At 47.0% G+C, this 23,854-nt stretch overlaps 9 protein-coding genes across 9 annotated transcripts; 7 read left to right on the forward strand and 2 right to left on the reverse strand.

The window, feature by feature from the left end:
• Positions 1–1,477: 1,477 nt before the first annotated feature.
• On the forward strand, positions 1,478–2,947 carry BDV37DRAFT_292318 (NAD(P)/FAD-dependent oxidoreductase; the record flags this gene model as incomplete). Its single annotated transcript, XM_032089160.1, has 3 exons — positions 1,478–1,663; positions 1,713–2,701; positions 2,755–2,947. Exons 1-3 carry the CDS (start codon positions 1,544–1,546, stop codon positions 2,945–2,947), a joined length of 1,302 nt encoding a protein of 433 aa, XP_031943748.1. The 5' UTR covers positions 1,478–1,543.
• Positions 2,948–3,986: 1,039 nt separating this feature from the next.
• Positions 3,987–4,901, forward strand: BDV37DRAFT_270034 (kinase-like protein; the record flags this gene model as incomplete). The annotated part of the gene is made up of 3 exons (XM_032084477.1): positions 3,987–4,515; positions 4,567–4,701; positions 4,810–4,901. 3 exons carry the CDS (start codon positions 3,987–3,989, stop codon positions 4,899–4,901), a joined length of 756 nt encoding a protein of 251 aa, XP_031943749.1.
• A 247-nt stretch (positions 4,902–5,148) lies between these two features.
• BDV37DRAFT_243171 (uncharacterized protein) lies at positions 5,149–7,786 on the reverse strand. The gene is made up of 6 exons (XM_032081405.1): positions 7,657–7,786; positions 7,089–7,596; positions 6,931–7,027; positions 6,181–6,873; positions 5,791–6,117; positions 5,149–5,737 (listed from the first exon to the last, which is right to left on the reverse strand). Exons 1-6 carry the CDS (start codon positions 7,718–7,720, stop codon positions 5,582–5,584), a joined length of 1,845 nt encoding a protein of 614 aa, XP_031943750.1. The 5' UTR covers positions 7,721–7,786; the 3' UTR covers positions 5,149–5,581.
• Positions 7,787–9,153: 1,367 nt separating this feature from the next.
• BDV37DRAFT_243172 (pyridoxal phosphate-dependent transferase) lies at positions 9,154–11,246 on the forward strand. Its single transcript, XM_032081406.1, has 3 exons — positions 9,154–9,290; positions 9,370–9,464; positions 9,519–11,246. Exons 1-3 carry the CDS (start codon positions 9,243–9,245, stop codon positions 11,152–11,154), a joined length of 1,779 nt encoding a protein of 592 aa, XP_031943751.1. The 5' UTR covers positions 9,154–9,242; the 3' UTR covers positions 11,155–11,246.
• A 201-nt stretch (positions 11,247–11,447) lies between these two features.
• BDV37DRAFT_243175 (uncharacterized protein) lies at positions 11,448–12,964 on the forward strand. The gene has a single exon (XM_032081407.1). It carries the CDS (start codon positions 11,647–11,649, stop codon positions 12,667–12,669), a length of 1,023 nt encoding a protein of 340 aa, XP_031943752.1. The 5' UTR covers positions 11,448–11,646; the 3' UTR covers positions 12,670–12,964.
• A 454-nt stretch (positions 12,965–13,418) lies between these two features.
• On the reverse strand, positions 13,419–15,248 carry BDV37DRAFT_270038 (major facilitator superfamily-domain-containing protein; the record flags this gene model as incomplete). Its single annotated transcript, XM_032084478.1, has 5 exons — positions 13,419–13,643; positions 13,700–13,823; positions 13,878–14,127; positions 14,177–14,787; positions 14,845–15,248. The coding sequence occupies 5 exons, from the start codon at positions 15,246–15,248 to the stop codon at positions 13,419–13,421; spliced, it is 1,614 nt and encodes a 537-aa protein (XP_031943753.1).
• A 2,041-nt stretch (positions 15,249–17,289) lies between these two features.
• BDV37DRAFT_243176 (uncharacterized protein) lies at positions 17,290–19,645 on the forward strand. The gene is made up of 2 exons (XM_032081408.1): positions 17,290–17,848; positions 17,899–19,645. Exons 1-2 carry the CDS (start codon positions 17,535–17,537, stop codon positions 19,118–19,120), a joined length of 1,536 nt encoding a protein of 511 aa, XP_031943754.1. The 5' UTR covers positions 17,290–17,534; the 3' UTR covers positions 19,121–19,645.
• Positions 19,646–20,339: 694 nt separating this feature from the next.
• Positions 20,340–21,445, forward strand: BDV37DRAFT_281025 (uncharacterized protein; the record flags this gene model as incomplete). Its single annotated transcript, XM_032086729.1, has 2 exons — positions 20,340–20,597; positions 20,654–21,445. 2 exons carry the CDS (start codon positions 20,340–20,342, stop codon positions 21,443–21,445), a joined length of 1,050 nt encoding a protein of 349 aa, XP_031943755.1.
• A 409-nt stretch (positions 21,446–21,854) lies between these two features.
• BDV37DRAFT_292326 (phosphotransferase family protein) lies at positions 21,855–23,325 on the forward strand. The gene has a single exon (XM_032089161.1). It carries the CDS (start codon positions 21,944–21,946, stop codon positions 23,300–23,302), a length of 1,359 nt encoding a protein of 452 aa, XP_031943756.1. The 5' UTR covers positions 21,855–21,943; the 3' UTR covers positions 23,303–23,325.
• The last annotated feature ends 529 nt before the right edge of the window (positions 23,326–23,854 follow it).

The following is a 23,854-nucleotide window of genomic DNA, read 5'->3' on the forward strand; positions in this document are numbered from 1 at the left end:
ACTAGAAGGTAACTATATAGGACTGCCCTAGAATGAAAAGACCGAAGGGACAGAAAGGGCTGGGAATCACATGATAAGTCCAACCCAGTCCTTATGATACGGCTTTGGCCGAGATAATCATATATCTCCAGAGGGAAACATAAAGTTTCTATACGGAGTACATATTTCGCGATTCCAGCTCCCGAAGTCAAACGTTTGAATAGCGTCTTCTCAATAGTATTGAGACCTCACATTGATGATAATCTGTAAAGGCAGTCTGAGCGCTTTCGTTCAGCTGATGGGTCTAGGTAGAGCACCAGAAGTAGTATTATCTTCCCTGTCATTTGTCTAACACGTATTCTTGTCTCAATAGAAGCCACCTTGGTACCATTCAATGTGATGCCGCAGGGCCTTGGATGGACTATTATTGGTACAAAGCGATAGGGTTTGCCCACTAGCGAAGACCAAGTCTTTACAGCTATGCCCCTCCGATATCGGTTCACCTTCTTTAGTTGTTTTACTGTAAAAGAAAGTACACATTTACTGGGATTTCCGAGGCACATATACTGTTCGTCCACCCCCGCCGTGTAGCGCTCCCAAGCCAACAAATACGATAAAATTAAACGGTGCACACTTGCTACGGAAGATCCAGAAGACCATGTCCCCGCTCTGGAGGACTTTTAATACCGAAGACATGTTTTCAGGAGGACACTCATCCTCATCAATCGGCACTGTCATGAGTACCAATGGCGTCGCAGTTTCTTAATACACGCCCTACATGACTATCTCAAACAGCACTGTCGCTAGACTAGGTATCTGCGGAGCTGATCATCGCGATATGGCTGTAACGTGATGACGACCTGGCCGTTATATCAGTCATCTCAGAACCTCAACTCGTCCCTTTAGTTCTGTTATGGAAGCACTATAGCCACGACTTGGCGTGGGGGTGCTAGCTGGGGCGATTCTGCCCTGGCAGTAATACTATACTACTCAATTAGTTTAATTTCGCGGTAAAACTACGCACGCAGAAAAGTTGAATTTTCAGTGTTAGTCCCTTAGTAAGTATCTCTGCGTATAACCTCTGTTTTCAGTTCAGGACTTCGCTGAAGAAACACAGAAAACCACTTTTGCCAGCAGTAGTAGGACTTCGTCCATGCTGCGTACAGGTCCAGTACTAAGTGCCTGTTCCTTTTTTCCCAAGAGTGACATTCTGCCCAGGGTCTCCAGGCTGTCTGAAGCAGAGAGCATAGTAGGACACACAGAAATGAACTAAATCAGGCAATATGGTCATATAAACCCGAGGCGGATTCACAATCTCCTACATACAAAATTGCAGACTAAAATTAACTTCAACACCTCTTCCATAGTTGTGCGGAGAGGAGAAAGCATTTCCAGACCCCGGCCACGTGACCGGGGAAACCCTTTTACTCCGGGAAGCTTATCATGTGGGGTTATATATGATGATTACTCCATCTTCCCAAATTTTCTTCCCCATCTTCTTGTGTCCCTCTATCTTCTCTTATTCTGGAGAGAAAGTTCGTACTGAACACGTTCAATAGACGTGATGGATAAGAACAGTAAAATCGTCATCGTTGGGGCAGGCATTTTCGGCCTGTCTACCGCCGCCAAGCTTGCATCGGAGGGCTACAAACATGTTACGGTTGTTGACCGCCACATGCCACCTGTAAAGTTTTCTTTTCTTTGGGTGAATAAAGCAAGATTAACAATATCAGGTTCCGGATGGCTCCAGCTCGGATATCTCCCGTGTTATCCGCTTCGATTACGCCGATGAGGACTATCTGAACATTGCATACGAAGCATACCTCAAATGGTCCCAATTGCCAAAATACAAAGGGATCTTCTTCAAATCACCATATATTCTCACTGGAAACACCAGCACACACGGCCGGGCTTGGATTGGAAAGACGACTGCTGCGCTAACCAAGAAACAGCTGCCCTGGGCAAAGCTGGACAGTGCTGCGGCCGCGAAGAGTAGATACCCTGTTCTAACTGGGACTCTCGCGACGCCCAATTTCACCGGCTACTTAAATGAGCAGGCCGGTTGGGCAGACGCCAGTAAGGCCGTCAGCCAGCTTCGCGACGATTGTCTTGAACTTGGTGTGTCTTTTATTTGCGGTCGTGCTGGTACAGTTATCAGTCTCGATACAGACTCACAGAAGAGGGTTAGGGCTGTCAAGACTCTTGCGGGAACTTCAATTGAGGGTGATCACTTTATCCTTGCTGCTGGTGCCTGGACCTCCGGATTAGTCGATATGTATAACTCAACCCTGGCAACAGCCCAGGTAATTGGGTACACGCCCCTTACAGATGCTGAAGTGAAGAAGTACAAAGATGTTCCCATTTACGCCAACTTTAATACGGGTTGGTTCAACTTCCCTTCGCATGAAGATACTAAGACCCTCAAAATGGCCGTGCATGGATGGGGCTACACACGTGCGCCTACCGCCGAAGATCATCAGAGTGTCAAAGCTAATATCTCGTCGCCTCCTCTGATTCCTCCTCGTCAACGCGCCAATTTTACTCCCCCTGATGGAGAAGACCGGCTCAGGACCGGTCTGCGTGAGATTCTCCCAGAATTAGCCGATCGTCCGTTTGAGCGGGTGGCGCTCTGCTGGTATACTGACACGCCTTCGGGTGATTTCATTATGGATTCTCATCCCGATTACAAGAACCTCTTCGTCGCCGGTGGCGGTAGTGGGCAGTAAGTGATATTCTTCTTTAGAATGCTAATGTCTGCTAACACATCTCACTCAGCGCATTTAAGTTCCTACCTGTCTTAGGCGACTATACTTTCCTTGCGTTTACAAAGCGTCTTCCAGAACATCTGACGCAGAAGTGGCGTTTCCGGACAGAGTACAAAGATGACAAGGACACTTTCCAGGGAGATGGCAGCCGTGGAGGGCCTGCCAGGCGGGAGTTGCATGCTCAGGAAAAGGCAAAGCTGTAGGACTGAGATTAGGCTTTGGACAACTCTACCGTGTGTCTGAGATGCCGTTACCGTACATTTCAAGTACCATTTAGGCCTGATATTCATGATGATTTATGTAGCCTTTTCCACATTAGAATAACTTTTACATATGCTATCTAATTTTAGTGTGCCACAATATGGGACAATACGTAGTTAGGTCGGGAAGTGTCTCTTCTGTGCCCGGGCGGGGCAGGGCGCAGGATTCTCGTCATCAAGTACGTAGGCGTATAGTGTAGTTGGGTTGATGTATGCATTCTCTCCAGGAGATTTCTGTGGAACCGAAAGTACTGATTCTGAAGAACTGGTAATTCTATGAAGACAATTCCAACTAGGGGTCTCATCTATTTTTTTCAGTGGTATGTTGATGTCGTGGATACGAAGAAGCAAAGTGCTGAGTGTTGTAGAATATAGGTCCATATAGTCATCGACCTAGAGACACGGGATTTTGCTGGTACCCTTAACCACGAATTTCCGCACGAGATACATACCTTTCGCCGCGGTGCCGATCAACCGTAAGCGTTAAAACTCTTCCGTATATACTTCAACCGATTAACCTCTATATAGGGAGTTGTACGCTTATTCAAACTCCGTAGAGCAAAACATCATCTGAAAAGTTCGAGAGTATAGTGACAACTTTTATCCTTGGGGACAAAGCAGGGTTAACCAAAATGCAGCAGCTGAATAGCTCTTCAATCTAAGTTCCTATAGTGCTGATTAATCCTAAGTTCCCAAGTGTACAGAGCAGTACGGCTATTCGAAATTCTTAGAGCAGGTATTCTTTTGCGCTCATTTATCAATCCTGCCGGCAAAAACTGATAGAGCCTGTTGCGGAGTGGCTACAATAGGCCCCAATAGGCCTTCGTCGCCAAGGCGGCTCAGTCAGCCTGATTATAAATAGTTTCAGCAGTGAAAACAGTCTCGTACCACCAATCCATCTCACGCTCCCTCACTGCTATCTCTAAGCATTTTTAACCCCCTGTGATATACCATCTATTTATTCCTGTTCTGACCCATCATAATGGATAGCCAAGCAGGCGAAGCCATTTCTGATCCCACCCCCAAGTTGCGCACATATTTCTGTGCTTCCAACTTTCTAATCCCAGATCTGGATCACGTCAAAAAGCAATGTACCGGTGAAAACAAAAAAGTGCATTGGGCTGGAGTAACGATAGTGCGAATATCGTCTATGGTGGTTGTCAAGTTTGGGACGCGTGTCACTGTAACAGAAGCCAAAAGCATAATCTACGTCGCCCAGAACTCCAAGGTTCCAGTTCCCGAAGTCTTTGCGTGTTGCACCTACGGGCCCATAGACAGAGAAATTGAAGACTATGACAGCCTATTTGATACATACATCTTCATGAGCTTTGTGGATGGGCAGACTCTAGACACTGTATGGAATAACTTCGATCAGCTAACGAAGAGACGTATTGCATCACGGCTAAAGGAATACATTGACAACCTTCGCAGCATGGGAAGCATGTCATATATTGGATCAGTCGATCATGGCCCAGTTACTGATTCGATCTTCGCAACCTGTAAAGTCCAAGGTAATTGACCCCGTGGTATTTATACATCTTCTCCTAATTTACTTGTGTAAGGTCCTTTTGGTTTCGAGAAGGAATTCAATGAAGCAATCGTGGATGCATATTACCGGACTGTATCCCGGCAACATATCCAAAAATTCCTTTCCGGAATGATTGGTCATAAGGAGCGCCGTATTTTGTTTGCGCATGGTAAGGCCGCCGAACATCATGGTAAAGGATGGTAATGTCGCAGCAATTATTGATTGGGAGCTTAGTGGGTGGTACCCTAAGTACTGGGAATTCGCGAAGTCTTTGCAGCTGTGGAGATGCAGAATGACTGGGGAGACTACCTGCTGGACATTCTTCAGCCATACTATAACGAGTATGCATTCTACTCGTTTGTGTCGTGAATACTATGGTGAGGGCAAACTGTACATGTTTAGAAATGATAGCCGAGCAAGCAGAAGGGTTGTGTTCGTTCACCCTTGAGTTCGAGATACTCAAACTAGACAAGATATTACAGCCCAGCGCGCAAACTTTATATTAATCGATTGGTTAGATTGAGAGTATAAGAAAAGCATATTCCATCAGCCGAATATTGAAGGTCATGTCATAATAGGAATATCTCAGTATTGAAACTTGGATCACTAACGTAATCGGTAAGCAAGCTACACAGCTCTGTATTCCATACAAATCGACCCTTTTGACACTTAGATATCTGACCACGCCGAACTGTAAGCCCTCATTGTGCTTAGACTGTAGGGAACGGATAAGGGCGCCACTCATCAACGAATGAAACTAAACTTTGTCCTTTGGATAAAATAGAGAGTAGAAAGGCAACTTAGCTTAGTTTCATGCACTTGATTATACCAACTCAAACACCTAAATTGGAATCTGCCAGATAAAGAATATCCGAATATAAACATGACACAGCGGCCAGAAAGCAGAACACAATGAATGGTTCGTCTGAAGATAGAAATGGCCCAATCCAACGAAAGCAACAAAGGAATGGTGAATCAACTCAACTAAGCAATGAAGGAAGAACATCGATGAATCTGATCATACCTATACCTCTGCCACAAGCGGGAATTTAATTGATATGTGTCAAGGCAAGTCCTGTAAGAGCAGCTCTGCCGCTGTAAATAACCGTTTTGTTTCCACCTTCGAGATCCGTCCGGTACAATGACCCTCCCAGGTCGGTGAAATAAATGTGTTTGTTTACCTTGTCCAAGCGTAGACCGATCGCCTGTGAGTAAAGCATATTAGTGACATTTCGGACCACCAAGGGGGAGAGTATACCTCATGCAAGTGCCTCGTTAGTATCGTGAATTTGGCTGCACTAGGGTCCCTAGGCTTGGATCCAACGTAGCCTCGATTAACTGAATTGCCAAGTGGATATTCACCCCTGTCAGTCCAATATAGGAATTCATTTTCCGAGTCAACCTCCAAGTCGATCGGTTCGGGCAGGTTTTCGAAAAGAGTTTCAATATCTGTGCGCGTAGAGGGCTTTGAATCTGCAGGCAAAGTAATATTTGCCCGAAGGATCTTTCCTTGACCCGACTTGCTAGAACCCTTCTGAGTCCAGTAGAACTTGCCGCGTTTTGAGTCAATAGCGATTCCCACACACTGAAATTGTAAAAGTCTGTTAGCCATGGCCCCACTGTACAGTACACACTAAAGGTATCCTACCCATCTGCTCTGGTCATGTTTATGTGAGGGATCATGATAATCACCAGTATGGATGAGGATCTCATGCTGGCCACCATTGAAATCGACTCTATGAACCCTCATCCCTTCGCGATCCGAAAAGTACAATTTCTCGTGCGTATGGTCAATGCACAGTTGTTTTGGTGTGTGTACGGCTCCAGGTGGAACGACTGTCTTGATATCAGAACCATCTAGGTTGCATGACTGGACAGATCCATCGTTTTCAGAGGGTATCCCCATATTTGTCCAGAATATCCGACCACGACTAACACTAATATCGACCCCGTCAGGCGCACTAAGGCCATCGACTATCTTCTTCACATTCTGACCATTGGCCGAGGCAGTGTAGATTGACCCGGCTGTGAGGAAATTATCGGTGATATTTTCACCCAGTCCTATATCAAGGACATAGAGCGTTGGGGCGGCCAAATTGTCGTGATGGCTGGCATTCTCAGTCGCCGATTTCGTCGTGTAACCAGCTGGATAAAGCCCTCCATTTCCAGACTTGGCGCCTAATCGACCTTGCTTGACGTAGTTCTTGCGCAGCCAGTCTACCGTATTTGCACCGTCCAGGTGGCGTTCCTGAATATAGTTATCCTCAATAAAAGCTACTGTGTCGAGGCCGACGGAATCCATCATGCTACAGGGCCCTGCCGTGGCGCCAAACATTTCCATCTATTTTGCCACCGAGTTAGAATCTTCCATCATTAGACGGACGTTGAGAGGGCTTACCCATAAATTGTCGATCTGCTCCGGATCGCTAACTTCTTCTGCCAAGATCGTCAGAGTCTCTCTCTTCACAGCTGCCCATAGGCGGTTGATGATGAAACTACCTGTAGGTTAGCCGTCATTCCAGGCACTGGAGACCGCATAGAAAGTGACAAGCTTACCCAGTAGATTCCTTGCGTGCGACGGCCGGCACCAGCCCAACCTCCCGGTGCTTATCAACAAGGAAAGGGAAAATGTCATCGTAAGTATGGGTGCTAGTCATCAGCTCTACAACCCTATTGCCTGGGGGCATGGTATAGTGGACATTCAGGGTGCGTCGTTTGGCCTCGTCATCCATTTCGTCGAGCATCAGCCGTGACTTGTAGGATGACGAGTTCGACCCGAAAATGCAATCCCTTGGTGCTTTCTTCGCAAGGTCACCAAACGTGGCGATCTTTAGATCAAGCTTCTCTGGGATAGCTTCGATCACGAGCCCGGCATCCTTCACTGCAGAATCCAAATCTTCAAATGCAGCATATTGTCCCGGGACTGCCTTGTCACCAAGGGTCTTAGCAAAAGTGGCAACGTTGTGGTCAATGAAATGAACGGCAGCATTCCGCTGATCCGGACTCGGATCTCGGATGGTTACATTGTAGCCTGCTGCAACCCAGGTGCAAGCAATTCGACGACCTTGACGGATAAATTAGTGCCGAAGACAATCTTTGTATAGGTGAGAAGTCACAATCGTACCGAGCACCCCGGCACCAAGCACTGCTATATAGCGATTACCGATAGTGGGCAGTTGCCATGTCATCCTGAGGAGGTTCAACAGTAGGACACAGTGTGTGTTTCTGTTCCGAGTCAGTTTCTTGAATATGCTGGAACAGTTTCTAGTTGGGTTGGGGATATCAAAGCCACTGCCACCATTAAATAATTAAATACTCCACGGGATAAGGTTCGGGGGTGACGTCAACCTCCGAAGGTAACCCTATAAATATGATAACTTCAACCTGATACTGTAACGTGTAAATTTGCAGACGTACTGTTTCAGCGGTATTAATATGCAAATTAAATCTATTTTCAATGGTATTTGATACAAAGGATATGCCAATAGACTATAGATAGGACAATACTTAAATCAGCCATGACAGTATCTCTTTGTAGTTATTTCTTACAGTTGATCGGCTTCGCCAGCTATGGGCTTATAGGTTTGGGTTTCAGGCTCAACACCATGACGAACTACAGCGGACGAAGCCGGTGTTCTGGACAAGAGATTACTGTCCGAAATCTGAGCATTTTACATAAAGCCACGACTATCACCCACTTCTAAATATATTTACCATAGGCTGCTAAGAAGAGTGTCTTATTACCGCTAAGTATTATTACTACTCCCTGCATACTGGCATTATACTAGGGCCCCAGGGGATCTAAAGATCTAATATTGTGGGTTCTAAGATAGGGTGCTGGTGGTTCCTAAGTATAGGATACAGGTGGTCCCTAAAGACGGGATGCTGGTGGTCCACTATTTAAGGCGGTACTGCAGTGGGACTACTCGATGGATAATGCAGAACTTTATCTTATGTATAAACGGTATGATTGGATGGTCAGTATGGTGGATTAATATACATAGATTTAATTGGTTAATGCATTTTTTGTGTTAATATTTTATATCGTCTGGAACTTCGATTTGGTCCGCCGTATCTCCTCGGGAGCTGGATGAACAACCCGTGAAGGAAGGAATAAGGGTCGGAACTTCGCATTAGTGGCCAGCTACCCCAGACCTGTGAATAATTTACTTCATATTTTTTTTTTCAAGACAGATCAACGGCCTACTAGAACCCAATGGCCATCGATAAGTCACAATGAACCAGAAAAGTTATTTGGGACAACGCTTTCCGCGGTCTTTCAGGGCAAGGTCCGCCACGGATGCCCGGGGAAGCAAAATCCGCGGATAAAGATCCGCGGCAGTCAGCCTATGTATTTCAACTTCAAACCCCAATCAACAGTCCCAGGAGGCAAGAGGGAGAACTGTACGTACCGGAAACTTCTAGGAAAAAAGAATTTAGAGGTATCCTTGGTAACCCTACACATCTGCTAGTGTAAATCTGATTGTGCTCTCCATCTAGTCAGATCGAATACCGGGCCAGATTTTCGGCACACTGGACCCGAGGAACACCTCGGCCTCCACGTATATATTCTAGACCGAACCCGTAGATAAGCGGTATTTTGCCTAACGCACCCCGCGATCGAAGGCCCGTTCACCATCTCCCGTACAAAAAACTCCGACTAACATTCTTTCGCAACGAAATTCAGCTCGTTGCATTACGTATGTCAAGATGGCAGTTATAGAGCTTGGAGACTCAATCCCCTCGCTCACACCGCATGTAAATTATGTGTTTATCTTGGCCTCTGCGGGTTCGGAATGCAGGGCTGTGAAGTGAACAAAACTAACGCCTTCCACAGGCCGTGAGCATGTCTCTGCCCACTTGGGCTGACAACGTGGGTTATGAAGAGGGTGATAAGCGGGTCATGGATAAATTACCAAATGGTTATCCACGGTACTTCCCCTGAATTCCAGGCCTCGATCACTCATCCGCTGATCCCGTCACCAGGTTCTTGATCCACAGTAACATCGCAGGACTCGCGAATGATATTATCGCCAAGTATGGAACCCCAGATCAAAGCGCCATGCTGTTTCCATCCCACAAGGCTGCCCACAGATGTCGTAATTTCATGCAAGCAACAGCAGAGCTTGGCTGCGCAGGAGAGATCAACATAATTGATCTGTTTCTCGGCAAGGGAAAAGAGGTTTCAGCGATAACTGCAAAGCTCTCGCCCTCAATATCAGCGGTCATCTTCCGTAAAGATCTCTTCCCAATAGCGAAGCAATACTGGCAACACTCTGGTGATGGTATCTCGAGCAGATATGCCGAATTTTGCCATTCGCTTTTCTTGGATGGCAAGCTGGCGGACTCCGCATCGCTGCAGCCGACCATAAATCAGAAAAGAGGCCCAAGGAGATACCAAAGTGTATCGAGATATACAACGTCCCAAGCAGAAAATAAGGCGGTCTCAGAAGAGCGAGTGGAAAGCGCACAGTTCCTCGAGGAGCGTTTTGGCCGAAATTTGGATATCTCACTTGTCGACAACGCCAAGTTAGCACTCCGTCGACGCATAGCTGGCTCTTTGGTGGGCGAAGTGGATCTTTCAGTTGAACCAAGTCCCAATATAACCTCCGACTCACGTGGAGTGACGGGACTTTCCGACAACGACGTTTACCTCTATCCATGTGGCATGAATGCCATTTTTAACACTCACCGAATGCTGCTAGAGTCTAGAGGTCAACTGAAAAGCATCTCGTTTGGTTTCCCCTACATTGACACTCTTAAAGTTCTGCAAAAGTTCGGCCCTGGGTGTCTTTTCTACGGCAATGGCTCCTCAGGAGATCTGGACGACTTGGAAGCGCGCCTAAAGGCTGGCGAACGATATTTGGCCTTGTTCTGCGAATTCCCCGGAAATCCTATGTTAAAATGTCCCGATCTAAAACGAATTAAGCAGTTGGCGGACACCTATGACTTTGGCGTGGTTGTTGACGAGACGATTGCAAACTCCATCAACGTTCATGTCCTTCCATATGCAGACGTGGTTGTCAGCAGTCTGACCAAGATTTTCTCAGGAGACTGTAATGTTATGGGCGGCAGCGCTATTTTAAACCCCGAAGGAAGGTATTATCAGCAGTTGAAGAGTGCTTTCGCATCAGATTACGAGGACAACTACTGGGCTGAGGACGTTATGTTTATGGAGCGCAATAGCCGTGACTTTGCGACTCGTATTAAGAAAATCAACGACAACGCCGAAACCATTTGCACCCTGCTTCAAGCACATCCTCTTGTTAAGGACGTATACTACCCCAAGTATAGCCGAACAAAGAAATTTTATGACGAGTGTCGGACACCAACCGGCGGGTATGGTGGCTTGCTATCTTTTACTTTCCACAAGAAGGCTCATGCGGTTGCGTTCTTCGATCGTATTGAGACTGCCAAAGGACCTAGCCTCGGTACAAACTTCACCTTAACTTCACCATATGTTCTGCTCGCACATTATGGTGAGTTGGATTGGGCTGCAGGCTTCGGTGTGCCAGCGGATCTTCTTCGCATTAGTGTTGGTGTCGAGGATGCGGAAGACCTGAAGTCACGGTTTGCAATTGCATTACAAGCTGCTGAAGCAGTAGGTTCTGGGCAAGACTAGACCTTTTAGCACATTCTATGTTATCAGTGGAAATTCCATAATTCTTCCATCAAATCTCTCCTACCACCAAGTGGGCCATAGTAACTTTATATAGACATATATCATATACTACCCAAACAACTTGATCGCTTTAAGAGCTCAATCTGGAAGTCTCTCAGGCTTACTAAAAGCTTAATCATGTGACACTGTCCTACTTTTGACATCTAGTAGTTAAGTCGGTGTGTGCTCAAAAGATGCTTAGTGAGTATCTACTCTATATATACTATATCAAGCCGTGCGCAATCTCAAGTAGTCAGGGTTTCCTATTCGTGGACGCTACTATCTCCAATGTGCCTCGCGTTAAGGTTGAAATCCTGCGCCACGTCATAAGGATTTTTCGGGATCCTGCATGATGACTTGTCACCCAAGGAGCGAACACCTCCCTAGTTCCTGGTCTCTTCTCGCATATATGCCAATACTACTCCCTAGTTGATTCTAAAGGCTGTTAACCCCATGATGTTTACATCCGACTTTCCGACAATGTCCCTTAACTTAGCCGGCATCATTTTCCTGGCAGATCTGCCGATCATCGCGCAGCGGACCGCCCTCACAGGCGGCGCCACATTCCTGGATACGTTTGTCCTCTGTCCCGGGCTGCATCGCCAGCAGGTTGCCGCTGATGTTCACGGCGGAGAGTACCCAGCCGTAGCTGCGATGACGACTGGCTATGTGTTTCGGGTCGAGAACCCAGCAACAGTCAATTTCCTACAGAGGGTTGGTCGCACGGGCCAGCTGACTACACTTTCTGTGACCAACATCCACAATTCTAAGCAAGGGTTGCTCTCTCGCTTTCTATCCTCTATAGATAGTTACATGTCAGTCGGAGCTGTTGCCGCATACCTGCTTGCGGTGGGCAGCACAGTCGCGGTCACATCCTTTCTCATCCTCACTGAGGACTGGTGGGGCCTCTTAGTGATCGCCATCTTAATGCTTACCCGATTCATCAATATGCTCTTAATTCAGTCTCGTAGTCGCGCCGGCTGGAGCGGAGCCTCCGAGCCGGGCGTGGTCGGGGATCTCCTGGTTCTTCTGAGTCAGGACCGCTGGGTCCGCATCACAGGCTACGTGGATGACCTCAAAGCAGTGACTTCTGGAGAATGGCTCCGTGATATGACTTGGGTTGAAAGCGCCATATCCGGCTTCACTACCTTATTGGTTTACCTGAATGTTGCCTTATTGAGCAATGCGAAATTGTCTGGGCAAGTTATGCTGCTGTTGCTATTTGTTGGAACGGCTGGTCTGCTAGGACTAGTGAATATGTTCAGACAAGGGCTCCAAATGCATGCGAACCTTGTCACTGTTGACGGTGCACGAAGACAATACCGCAGAAGGCTAGATCTTGCAGAGGCCTTGATCAAAGAGACGGGGAGAGATGATTGGGCTGTGCGCTTGGGGATGATAAACCCTTCTCAAGCGTCAGCTAGAAAGGGTGGTTTGGGAGGGAATGCTGCGTTCAATGAGACGCTTACAATGTGACCATGAGTTGGACAGCGGTGCTTGTCCTTATCAGTCGATACATATCACAAGGATGGCTATTTTGCGGATGGTGGAATATAATGTATCCCATATGGGGCTCGAGGAGGTTTGGATATGTGTGCCATTTACTGTGTGCTTTTGCTCTACGGTTATTAACAAAAATAAGTACCAGCATACCTGCTTGCACTCACAACCTACTTTGTAATAGCTCTTTCCGTTTGAAAGGCATAAACTAGTTACCATCTCGTTCGGACAATGAAACCCCCCCCAGAGTGGCGGCCATCTTAGACTAATTTGAGTCATAAACCTCAATATCAACCCCACTAGACAGTCGGGTGTACGAAGAACGGAACAATATGCAAAACTCGTCCCTTCCTGTGCTTTTTTGTCTGAAAAGAGAAATCAAATAAATCAGTAGATGAGAAAGATTAACAGGGGTATAACTCCCCATGCCTCTTCTCGGAAGGCATGCAACCCGCCAGGTGGACCCCATGCATCGGAGCTCCGAAGGAAAATCTCACACGGGCCAAGTGGATCAAAACAACTGATTTTTTCTAAACAATTAACCCTAAAAAGTACCATAACCGTGTCTATCTCGCCACTCTATAGCCCGTTGTACCCAGAATTCATGTGAAAGTAGCGTAAAAAGGATGCAGAACTTTTCCGTCACAATACCGTCGTTAACCAGATTGAAAAGGCGTAAAAACTCAACCAATAATCTATATCTATGTCGTTAAAGGCAAAAAAAATTAAATCGCAACTGGGGTATCGTTCCTATCGCCCGGTCCAATGCCTCGTCTACGGACAGAAATCATGGCAATGAGGAGACCTAATCCTGCTAGTCCGGCAGAACACCAGAGGCCGGTGGCATACTGCTGGGCAAGGCTGTGACCCTTTTTGATGTCGACTGCTTCTGTGACCGCGGCCGAGATGGCGAGGGCTACGCCGGAGCCGATTTGGAAGGCTGTGTTCAGCTGGCACATGGGTTAGTATGATTGTCAGACACAGAGATGGGCTTTGGGAAGCTTACCATTCCACCACATAAACTCTTGACGCTAACAGGAACAGTGGTCAGGATCGTGGTGCTCGTTGTCACGAAGATGAGCGATACGGCTGTGATACTAATAAGGGATGTGGGGAGAACGTTGACCCAGCTGTCATTGTTAGCGGTTTGCAAGCGTCATGGTGCGAGATCGGGGAATACATACAAGTCTGGCTCTGAGTTCGTTGCGGTCAATGCGCTTGGGACCGGGGCTAACACCGTCAGGACCAGCCCGGCGATAAGAGTGTATTTCCCGTTTACGTATTCGAGGGCCTTCCCTGTTCCCATAGAGGCGATGAACCCGATCGCGCCCATAGGCAGGAAGCGGAGAGCTGTGTCGCCGGCGGACAGATTGTCCACCTGTTGTGCCATCAGGACAATGTAGTAGATGACATTTTGGTAGCTGCCGTAGCAAGCTTGATTTTTGTTAGCGGTAACCGGTTTATCGACTTTGAGGCGACTTACTGAAACCTGCGATCCAAAGTCCTGCAAAATTGGGGATTTTCCACAGATCTAAGGGCATGATCGGGTAGGAGATGTACCATTCGAGAATGGTGAACGCGACCAGAAGGGCGACCGCGAGGATAAGAAGAACGATGATAAATGGGGTGCTCCAGCCGTAATCGCCTCCACTCGAAAGCACAAATTGGAGTAGGATTAGGCCGGCTGTAGATAGCAACGCTCCCAAGTAATCCATCTTCGGCTTTTCCTTCCCGGCTAGTTCGTCTTTGGGAAGGACGATAGCGCCCAGAACACCCAGAGAACCTGTGATGGTAACAATTAAATAGAAAATGTATCGCCAGCCTAGTGACGAGGTCAGGAATCCACCGAAGATGAGGCCGACACAGAATCCTAGTGTTCCTGATGCTGCGTAGATAGACAATGCCCGAGTACGATCAACACCGGTGAAGTAGGAACTGATGATTCCGATCGCCGATGGAACGGTCAACGCAGCACCTATTCCCTGAATACCACGGAAGACAGCAAGCTGGATAAACGATTGGCCAAATCCGATAGCGAGTGTCCAGACGGAGAGCCAGAACAGCCCAAGGCAGAGGATCATTTTTCTCCCATATCTGTCACGCATTAGAAATTAGAAATAACTTCCTCGCACTGCTAAAAATGAGCCTTACCGATCGGACAGCACGCCTGCTAGTAGCAAGAACCCGCCAAAGGTCAAGGTGTATGCAGATATCATCCATTGTAACTGGGTATTGGAGACTCCGAACTCTTCTTGAATAGAGGAAAGCGCGATGTTCGAACTAGTCATGAAAACATTATCAAGAAACTGGGAGCCGGAAGTCACCAGCAAGATCAAGGCTCCTCTCCAGGAGGCCAGTCGACCAATGTCTGGGCAGGGTTGCAAGCTCGTCAGGCCCTTTTCTTCGGTCGGGGTTGCCAGTCCGGACGAAGGGGTGCTGTGCCCTAACGACGACCCCGGGCGGGAGATAACAGTGAACTGGGGAAGTTTGCCAAACCAGCCCTCGCCCTCACCATCCTGGCTACGGCTTCGAAAGCCGAAGTCAAATTTAGTCATAATCTGTCTAGAGAGAAAAGAAATCCTTGGTTTTATTGAACTACAATTAAGGGGGCGAGCGCAGAGGCCTTTTAAAATTCTGAATTTTCAGCAGCTTAATAAAAAAGTGGGTATACTAGACGGAGCATACAAAGTTTTATCGCAACCCAGACTTCAGTCAGACTTTGGAAGGTCTTTGCGAAACAAGGAAATTGAACTACGGACTGACCAGCCTGTTCCTATTAATTAGCATTGAGTGGATTTTCGGCCAACGCCGTGATTGTCTATTATTCATTTACACCAACTATTGCGAACGTGCTATATAATCTGAAATATGCGATAGTTTTAGTCCCAGCCCATTTGCCACCCTTTCTCCCTCCAAAAAGTACGTGATCACTAGAGCACTCATTTTCTGGACCGCTCAATGGACAAGCAAGTTCCCGTGTTACCCACGAAGGCGTCAACTTCGTCAACATTTTACTCCCGAGATGTTGGTTCCTGGTCCTGCTTGAAGCCGAGACCAGAAGGACCTGACGTCCAGCGGGTTCCTTCGCTTTGTGTTCTGTTCGCATTGGCTTACAACTGCCACTATTTTAATCAAGTCATCGATGCGGATAGTTTTGCCCGATGCACGGAGTAACAGGCCGGAATACTATATGGAATTTGGCCAAAACGCATTATCACATACCACCTTCTTGCCCTGGAACCTCCTTCAGTTGCTAGGATTGGACCCACAAAACGTCGTGACCTCAAGCACAGCTTTTTGAACATGGATTGATCATCTCTCAGCTAGTCTGTAAGTATCGGTGGACTGGAATAAGCCAGGAGCTTCACATATCCATTGCCGTAGTTTCTGTCCCCGGTGCGGGGAAAACCAGCGGTAGACCCTCTACACATTTTATTCCGGTTGTGGAGCAAGTAGGTCCCAGGACCCTGGGGGTAGCAAAGGAAGGGTTCGAATTTTTACTATTGGAGAGACTCCGAAGTCAGGTTCTCCTCTTACTGTTTTGCTTTTTATTTTCAATTATATTTCTTTTTTTTTTCTTTTTTTTTTTTTTTTTTGTTTTTTTTTTTTTTTTGCTTGCGAGCTCATCGATAGAACACCTAACAACGTCCCGCGATATATATTTTACACAAAGTGACCAATCTAACCCTAGTTGGTTGATATCATAACACTTGTGAAGGTCATGTAGACGGCCACTCGGGACACACCAAGTACCTTGTTTACTGCCAGTGTTACTACTGATGTGATCAATATCCCGAAATCCCGATTGGTGCGCTGTGAATCGGAAGATTGGACAGCCCATGGATGGATTTCCTAGGGCTCACATGCACGACCGGCAAGCCGTGAGTGGCCTGTGCACTCGGTACGGGTAAGCTGAGCCCACTTGAAAAACTCAATCTCGTCCCGATATTAGTCCATTTCTAGAACCATTCTACTAGCTCCACCACTCAAACTTACAGTAGTATTGCAAAAGCAGTAAATTTTCTTAGTAGCTGAGCATCTTGACCGTAACTTGAGAATTGCGAGTTATTAAGTGATTCCATTTTTATAGCAGCGACGATTTACTAAGGCAGAGCACTCCTTCAGCTACCCATCCCAGCTGCGTGTTGCTCGTGGAAATTGTTTGACCCGTCTACACTTAGGGAAACGTCGTGCTTGTGGGCCATTCGGCAAGTGACCCTCCCGAAAAAAATCATTTAGGTTCCTTTGGTAAATTGAAGTTGTAGCTTAGAGTGGTCGGCTGCCTAGAAAGCGGAGAGCTCCACGACCGCCTTTGCCACCAAACCCTAGACCTAGAAATAAAGTTAACATGCTGAATAGCCTACGGGATTGACTACATGGAGGCTTGTGCATTGAATGTCCTGACTCACTGTGCTCCATCTACTTTCACTGTCCAATTCGATAGCAATTAGTATGAGGGTAAAACTTGGTATGGAAAAACAAACAATAGATTGGGCGGTGTGCCTGGTTGCTGCCTACGATGTGGCATTTCTCACAAAGGTATAAATAAACCCTTTTATATACCCTTTCCCCAAGGGCGGATAAATCCTCTTTGACGCTCAAGCGACTTGCATTAGATTAGTCGATGGTGCTATACAATGAATATTTTTTTCAATTTGTGGATAGCTCCGAATATTCAAATTCGACTTCCGCGCTTGTAGGACCACTGTTTCTTGTATCACCTCCTTGGGAACTTTCTATTCGTACTTGACGAATTGCGCAAGCTTTGCCGTTCCTGATTGCTTCGGAAGCCCTCCTTTGTGTTCGAATTGACAGCAGACACCCAAGGGCCATATGTTACGATGACCACTAAGCAACCAAAAGCGAATATCTATGCATATGCGTCTTTTGACGTTGCGGCACTTTTGTCGATAGCGCGGGGCATTCGCCAAAAGGATTGTGCTTGTAATGAATCTCAGCGTCCCAAATGTGGCAGCTTCAACTGGGTCATTCTCATTGTGTTTGAGGATGGGGTTGAGTGGGTTTTCCGGTCGCCACGGAAGACTTTCGGCCTACAACAGGATACTGCAAGTGAAGTCCTTTTGAGTGAAGTGGCAACCCTTGAATACCTTGGAAAGATCGGTGGCATCCCTATCCCAAGAGTATTTTCATACTGGTGAGGTCATGTGATACTCTGAAACTCCGGCTTCCCACTAACGTGATCAGTTCAACCGGTGAAAATGCCGTTGGTGTTCCATATATCTTGATGAGCAAGGCCGCAGGGGTGCCGCTTAGCAGCTACAAGTGGGATGACGGTCAAACTGGCCCAAGCGATCAGCACTCAGCAATATTAAACTCATCTCAAAAACAGAAGATACTGAAGCAACTGGGTCAAATGCAAGCGTACTTGTCTAATGTGCGATTTGACAAAATCGGTTCTCTTTTTTCGAAAGATGGAGCCCATGTCGTAGGGAAATGTCTGTACCCTTCCCTAGTCTGGCAGAGTCGAGATGAATTTGACGGGAACGATATCCCACGCGGACCATTCACTGAAGGGAAGTTCTTTTATCTCGCTTTAATAAGCGCGCTCTTGGCACATGTGAAGGAACTTCCCATGGGATATCATCTACTGCATGGCCCGGTTCCTGTTCTGCAAGAGTATAACGACTTCCAAGAATATCGGACCGCCACAGATAGATGGAATGATTATGTCGCGATGGGTTCAAAAACCGAAAGTACAGAGAACAGGCTTGATTATGCCCTAGTCGGGATGACTCTCGAGGACAATGTGCCCTTTTTGACGGAAAAAGACAGCGACATCAAATGCGACGGGTTTCCGTTGTGCCACCCGGATCTCAGCTTCCAAAATATCTTTGTCGATGACGAACTGAACATAATATGCATTATTGACTGGGCCTTTGCCTCTTCTGTTCCACCATCTATGCTTCTGGTCTGCCCTGGACTGCCCCATCCCCGTGATCGCATTCAGCTATGCCTTACGAAGGTTTTTATTGAGGGTTTCGTTGCTGCTAAAGGCTTTAATGGGGAGAAAGATGTGCATTTCTCCGACGGAATTATCTTCTGGGCATTATCTCGTCTAGTTAATCTAGACAGCCTCCAGGATTTTGTTTACTTTTCCGAATTTGTGCGTTCATGTACTGGGCAAGACGCCAAGCTTTATATTCGTCAACTTCAAGATCGAGAGGAGTTCAAAGAATTCTCTCGAATTCTTGCGACGTATGAGATCAACGATGAAAGCGTCAACCAAGGTGAAAAGCAGTATTTTTCATGTGTCGGTAGTGAACGATTCGCGTTATCACAGCACCTCACTGTGATGAAAGAGATAAATGGAGATTTCGTTGTGGATAAGCGGCTCTGGAGATGGATGGCACAACATCTGGAAGAGAGAGACCTTTACATGCATCCTACAGGCGAATACCTCAAATGAGGAAGAGAAGGCAAGCTTGATGAGGCCTCTTTGGGGTGGGGAGTATAATAAGGAAAATAACTAAGCTCGAGACGACTCTATATTAGATACTGCACCCGACTGCCTTTTCGCTTACAAGGCCCCAAGGATGGAGTAATCCGCGTCCCTTCTGGAGCTTTGAGAAGTATAGGTCAATATATGCTTATCTTCCAAATCGCATGGGTTGGCACTACATACCGCGCATTGCGTAACTGGCCCGTCGCAAAATAATTGAAAGCTCAGAAATCTATCCACATATTCACTCATGGCCCGATTGCCATGCCAACTACTACACATATCGAATGTAAAAGAGAGGCATACCTTCACGTCCAGGGTGTACACCAACTTTATCGCAAGTTCTAGAGAAATCCGCTTTTCACTACACAAATATACTCTGGTCAGGCGTTATACCGATTAATATTAAGCTGGAGTATCCCAGTCGGTATCCCGTTCGTTGGACGCCATCTGGCGTCGAGGAGGGTCCATGATAGCCAGTGCAGTTCAAACACCTTCTTTTATTTATAGAATTGGATCCGAATAATCGGTGCCTAGTCAAGCATAGCCTCTAAAACTCGTGTTGAACCCTTTAAGGTGGAGGTCAAGATGTTGATTGGACGGCAGAATACGAGCCTTGGCAGGTTTGCCTGTCTAGGCTTAGCTTGATTTCGAAGCATTGATCAAGTATAAAGTTGTTCGATGAGCCTCGTGTTCGCACCTTCGTCGATGTGTTAGTCGTTTTTCTCCTTCGCAGCGCTCATTAAATCAATGATGGTGTCTAACGGTTCATTGTGGTCTGTGGAGTCCCAACCGACAAGTCCCACACAGGTTGAAACGATGGAAAATGGCAATAATGACTGGCGCAATAGCAACTATCTGTCAGCATTCAGAGTTCGGCCTAGGTATCAGCTAGCTGGCAGTTCATTACATATAGACGGGGCCAATGGATTGCTCCCGGCAGTCTCAAACTCCACACGGCCAGTGTACAGGGCTCGACGCGCGCACCGAAAATCGAGGACTGGCTGTCTGAGTTGTAAGCGTCGAAAGGTCAAAGTAAAAACCCCAATCCAACCGCCCCACAGGCTAATGTAACTGACCTTATCGAAAGTGCGATGAAGCAAAGCCACAATGCAGGAGGTGCCGCATGCACGGCTCCGTCTGTGATTTTGCACTTCCGGGCAATGAGGCACATAAAAGAATCACCATGGCTTTGTCAACCTGTGGCACTTCGCTCGTTTGCAATGGCTCGTTGGCATTCGGCGCAATGACGGCTAGCCTCGATCATATCTTATGGTCTGACATAAGCAGCGAGAGACTGCACTCGTGTGGTCCATGCGACTCTTTTGGATCGTTTGGCCTGGCCATGCTAGCACATTTTTCTCAGATGGTATCAGTGCACTCGCCTGCGTTTACCCCTATTAAGAAGGTCATGCGGGAGCGTACTATCCCGGTAGCTCTTGGGGTATGTCTAAATCAGTTTTTACAATTAACAGTAGACAAAAACTGACGGTTGTGAAGGAACCGTGTCTTTTGTATTCCATAATGGCAGTGGCAAGCACACACTGGGCTTGTGCTCTGCCCTCGGACCCAACGCATACCCTAATAGCCACTCGTTTTCGACACAAAGCCACCCGGGTATATCGAGAACAACTCCAGTTACCAATCGACCGAGATAACATGGACACGCTAATCACAAGCTGCATATTGATTGCAATGTTCTCCTTCTCAGCTGAGACGACAACCCCGCTGGACTCCTGGATTTTCTCAGATGATCCGGCCAACATGAATTGGCTCTCCGTCCAAGGTGGTTTACGCTGTCTCCTTGAGATCACCAAGCCATGGATGAAAGAGAGCATCTGGAATGAACCGTTTCAGGAATCGAGCAACTATGAATACGCTGATGATCATCGAATGGGTCGTGAAGATCTCGATCCCGATCTGGCCGATCTGTGCGATATTACCGAGACCACGACGGAAGAGACAAACCCCTTCCATTGGCCTCTTCGTATGCTGTGCCCCTTGCTGCGCATCCCACGGCATAAATGCGGAGCGTCTCGCATAACGAACTTCATGGGTCGGCTGCTACCGGATTTCGTGCATCTGCTTGCTGCGAAGGAGCCCCGTGCCCTGCTTATCTTGTCATACTGGCTCGCACTAATGTGTATTTCTGTCGATGAGTGGTGGGTTGGTCCCCGCGTTACGCTTGAATGTCAAGCTATTTGTATGTATCTTGAAGCATGCGGTGACAGGCGAATTGTCGAGTTGCTTGAATTTCCGGCAAGGGCTTGTGGATACAAGTCAACCAGGTGAAAGCCATCTACTAGCGCAAGCCATGGTTCGCTTGCCGTCACCCATTGGATATAGACGCTTTGATATATTTCCTTTATGTATGCCATAAATAGATAGTATAGCTAAGACGCCAAAAGTGTAAAGACTAATATGAACATATATATTTTCCGGGGATGAGCGAACGCTGAGAATATCGTATATTTTCTTTACGTCGTGCACCAGGTCCGATACATTCTACTCCAGGCAATACTAGAGGCGTAGATTATGACGAAGAGGGTTACCTCGTTCAGGTTTATGTGGATTGTAAACAACATACGTCTCACGTGCCTGTCTCCCGACGACGGCTTTTAAAGCCAAGAACACAATCCTTCCCATTTGTGATTTAACATTGCAAGTCGATATTTGGAATTTCCTGCACCCGATTTACCCTGGCCCTTCTACTGCTAGCAAATTCTGTTCAGTCGCTAAAAGTATCTAGCTTTGGAGAATAAACACTGGCAATCAGGAAAATCCCACATCATGAGTGACGGAGAAGATGACATGGCGACCTTTCAACAGGTCCTTAACCATCTGGACCTGGCAAAGATACCACCCTTTGTCTTATCCATTCGCCAGCAGGGCGAAAATGCAGAAGACGGAACATCAACATGCACCAGCTGTAGTGTTTTGCCTGAGCGCTTCTTCGGTTCTAATAACATCCTCTTTCCTCTGGAATTTAATACCGGCGAGAGGTGGACCTTGAAAATTCCAGTGCATGGATATCCAGGCGGTTTCAACCATATGTATGCCCGTGTCTTAACCACCGAAGCCTCAACAATGCAGTTTCTTAGGCGAAAAACGACTATTCCCATCCCGACTGTCTTCTCATTCTCAGCCACCCTAGACAATGACCTGGGTTGCCCCTACATATTGATGGAGTATATCGACGGCAAGTCAACCCGCCATGTTTGGTTCAATGAAGAACTAGATGCCGCTACTCTAGAGCGCCATCGGACACAGGTTCTACTGGATCTATCCAAAATTATGTTGCAGCTGAATCAATTCACCTTTTCTGAGGCCGGCTCGCCAATTTTCGATAACAGCAATAATCCCATTGGTGTAGGACCGTTGAGAGTCATGGATATGCCAGCAACGCTGAAGGAACTGAGAAAGAATGACATATGTGACACAGTCATTCAATCCGAGATTGAGCCCAGTTCAGACCCAAAGGCCTGGATGCTCTGCATGTTCGAGCGTCACGAGCCACCGGATGACAAGTTTAGTCAAGGCGCACATCGACTTCTAAAGCACTTCATAGAATGGTTACCATGGTCGGAGTTTACGAAAGAGCCCTTTGTATTGACACACCCCGACTTCAACTTTCAGAATATTCTAGTTTCCGACGAGGGTAAGGTGTGTGCATTGATCGACTGGGAAGGTGTTTCCACAGTGCCGAGATTCCTGGGTAACGAGAGATACCCTAGCTGGCTTACCCGTGATTGGGATCCCATGAACTACGGTTACGGGGTGGAAGAGTGTTTTGTCCAGGAGAATTTACCGGAGGAGCTTTCTCACTATCGACAGCTGTACCGTGGTATGATTCAGGCTGCCGTTACAGAAGATCAAAAAGAGACCGATGCCAGTGCCGTTGCTCTCTCTAAGCGAAACTTGGAGCGACACTTACTAGTGTTGGAAAGTCTTTCGATTGCTGCTGATCAGCCGATCAACCTGCCTGAAATTGTTCAAAAGCTTTTCAATGAAGTGTCAAAGCAAGATGGATTTCCCGAGGATCTCGAGCTTTGGGAGGTTTGTTTTGGACTGGCTGATGAAGATCTCGATGACGAACAGTTGGAATCGGTCCGCTGTGGGTTTCAAAAGCTGCTTCAATCACCACACTAGAACATGAGAAGGGGTCGGAGCTCCTTGTTTTCACTAAATTATCCCAGATAAAGAGTAGTTAGTGATATTTATATTCTGAACTGTTTGATAAACTCTCACTACGTGATTGTGGTTCGTCAAAACTAATGTATGCAGCGCGGTGTATCAGATAAGATGAAAAGCAACCAGTACATTTCAATTAACCAGATGTATAGGTACAAGTAAAATAGAGTACAAGAGAGAATTTTCTTCACAACCTGTTCGGAAGTCTAAATCATCGATGCTCCCGATGAGCAAAAAACACCGGGACTGAGGTAAGAGGTCAGCGACAGAGAGCCATCCTTGTCAAACGCGCATGCAATATAAGTTTGGATGCGATGGCCATTTACAGCGTTGTGCCTTTGAGTAATCATCCGCATAGCGCGTTGGAATCCATCTACATATTGTCCCCTCTGCCTCGACATCATAAACTGCCGGAGCCCGAGCGCGATATCTGCGTCTGAACGCCCGTACCGGATCACGGGTTAGTACAGTTTCACGTCGGGCAACTGTGTGCCAGGTGCGAGATTAAAA

The sequence above is a fragment of the Aspergillus pseudonomiae genome (genome assembly GCF_009193645.1).
Source record: "Aspergillus pseudonomiae strain CBS 119388 unplaced genomic scaffold BDV37scaffold_17, whole genome shotgun sequence".
Taxonomy (NCBI): domain Eukaryota; kingdom Fungi; phylum Ascomycota; class Eurotiomycetes; order Eurotiales; family Aspergillaceae; genus Aspergillus; species Aspergillus pseudonomiae.

Excerpts from the sequence above, each read along its gene's own strand:
- BDV37DRAFT_243171 (XM_032081405.1), bottom strand. The coding sequence starts at position 7,720 with ATGACATGGCAACTGCCCACTATCGGTAATCGCTATATAGCAGTGCTT. Across the intron at positions 7,597-7,656 it reads GCTTGGTGCCGGGGTGCTCG|GTCGTCGAATTGCTTGCACC; the intron begins GTACGATTGTGA and ends TTATCCGTCAAG. Across the intron at positions 6,118-6,180 it reads AACATGACCAGAGCAGATGG|TGTGTGGGAATCGCTATTGA; the intron begins GTAGGATACCTT and ends TTACAATTTCAG.
- BDV37DRAFT_243172 (XM_032081406.1), top strand. The coding sequence starts at position 9,243 with ATGGCAGTTATAGAGCTTGGAGACTCAATCCCCTCGCTCACACCGCAT. Across the intron at positions 9,291-9,369 it reads TCCCCTCGCTCACACCGCAT|GCCGTGAGCATGTCTCTGCC; the intron begins GTAAATTATGTG and ends CGCCTTCCACAG. Across the intron at positions 9,465-9,518 it reads TTACCAAATGGTTATCCACG|GTTCTTGATCCACAGTAACA; the intron begins GTACTTCCCCTG and ends TCCCGTCACCAG.
- BDV37DRAFT_243175 (XM_032081407.1), top strand. The coding sequence starts at position 11,647 with ATGATGTTTACATCCGACTTTCCGACAATGTCCCTTAACTTAGCCGGC.
- BDV37DRAFT_243176 (XM_032081408.1), top strand. The coding sequence starts at position 17,535 with ATGACCACTAAGCAACCAAAAGCGAATATCTATGCATATGCGTCTTTT. Across the intron at positions 17,849-17,898 it reads CCAAGAGTATTTTCATACTG|TTCAACCGGTGAAAATGCCG; the intron begins GTGAGGTCATGT and ends TAACGTGATCAG.
- BDV37DRAFT_292326 (XM_032089161.1), top strand. The coding sequence starts at position 21,944 with ATGAGTGACGGAGAAGATGACATGGCGACCTTTCAACAGGTCCTTAAC.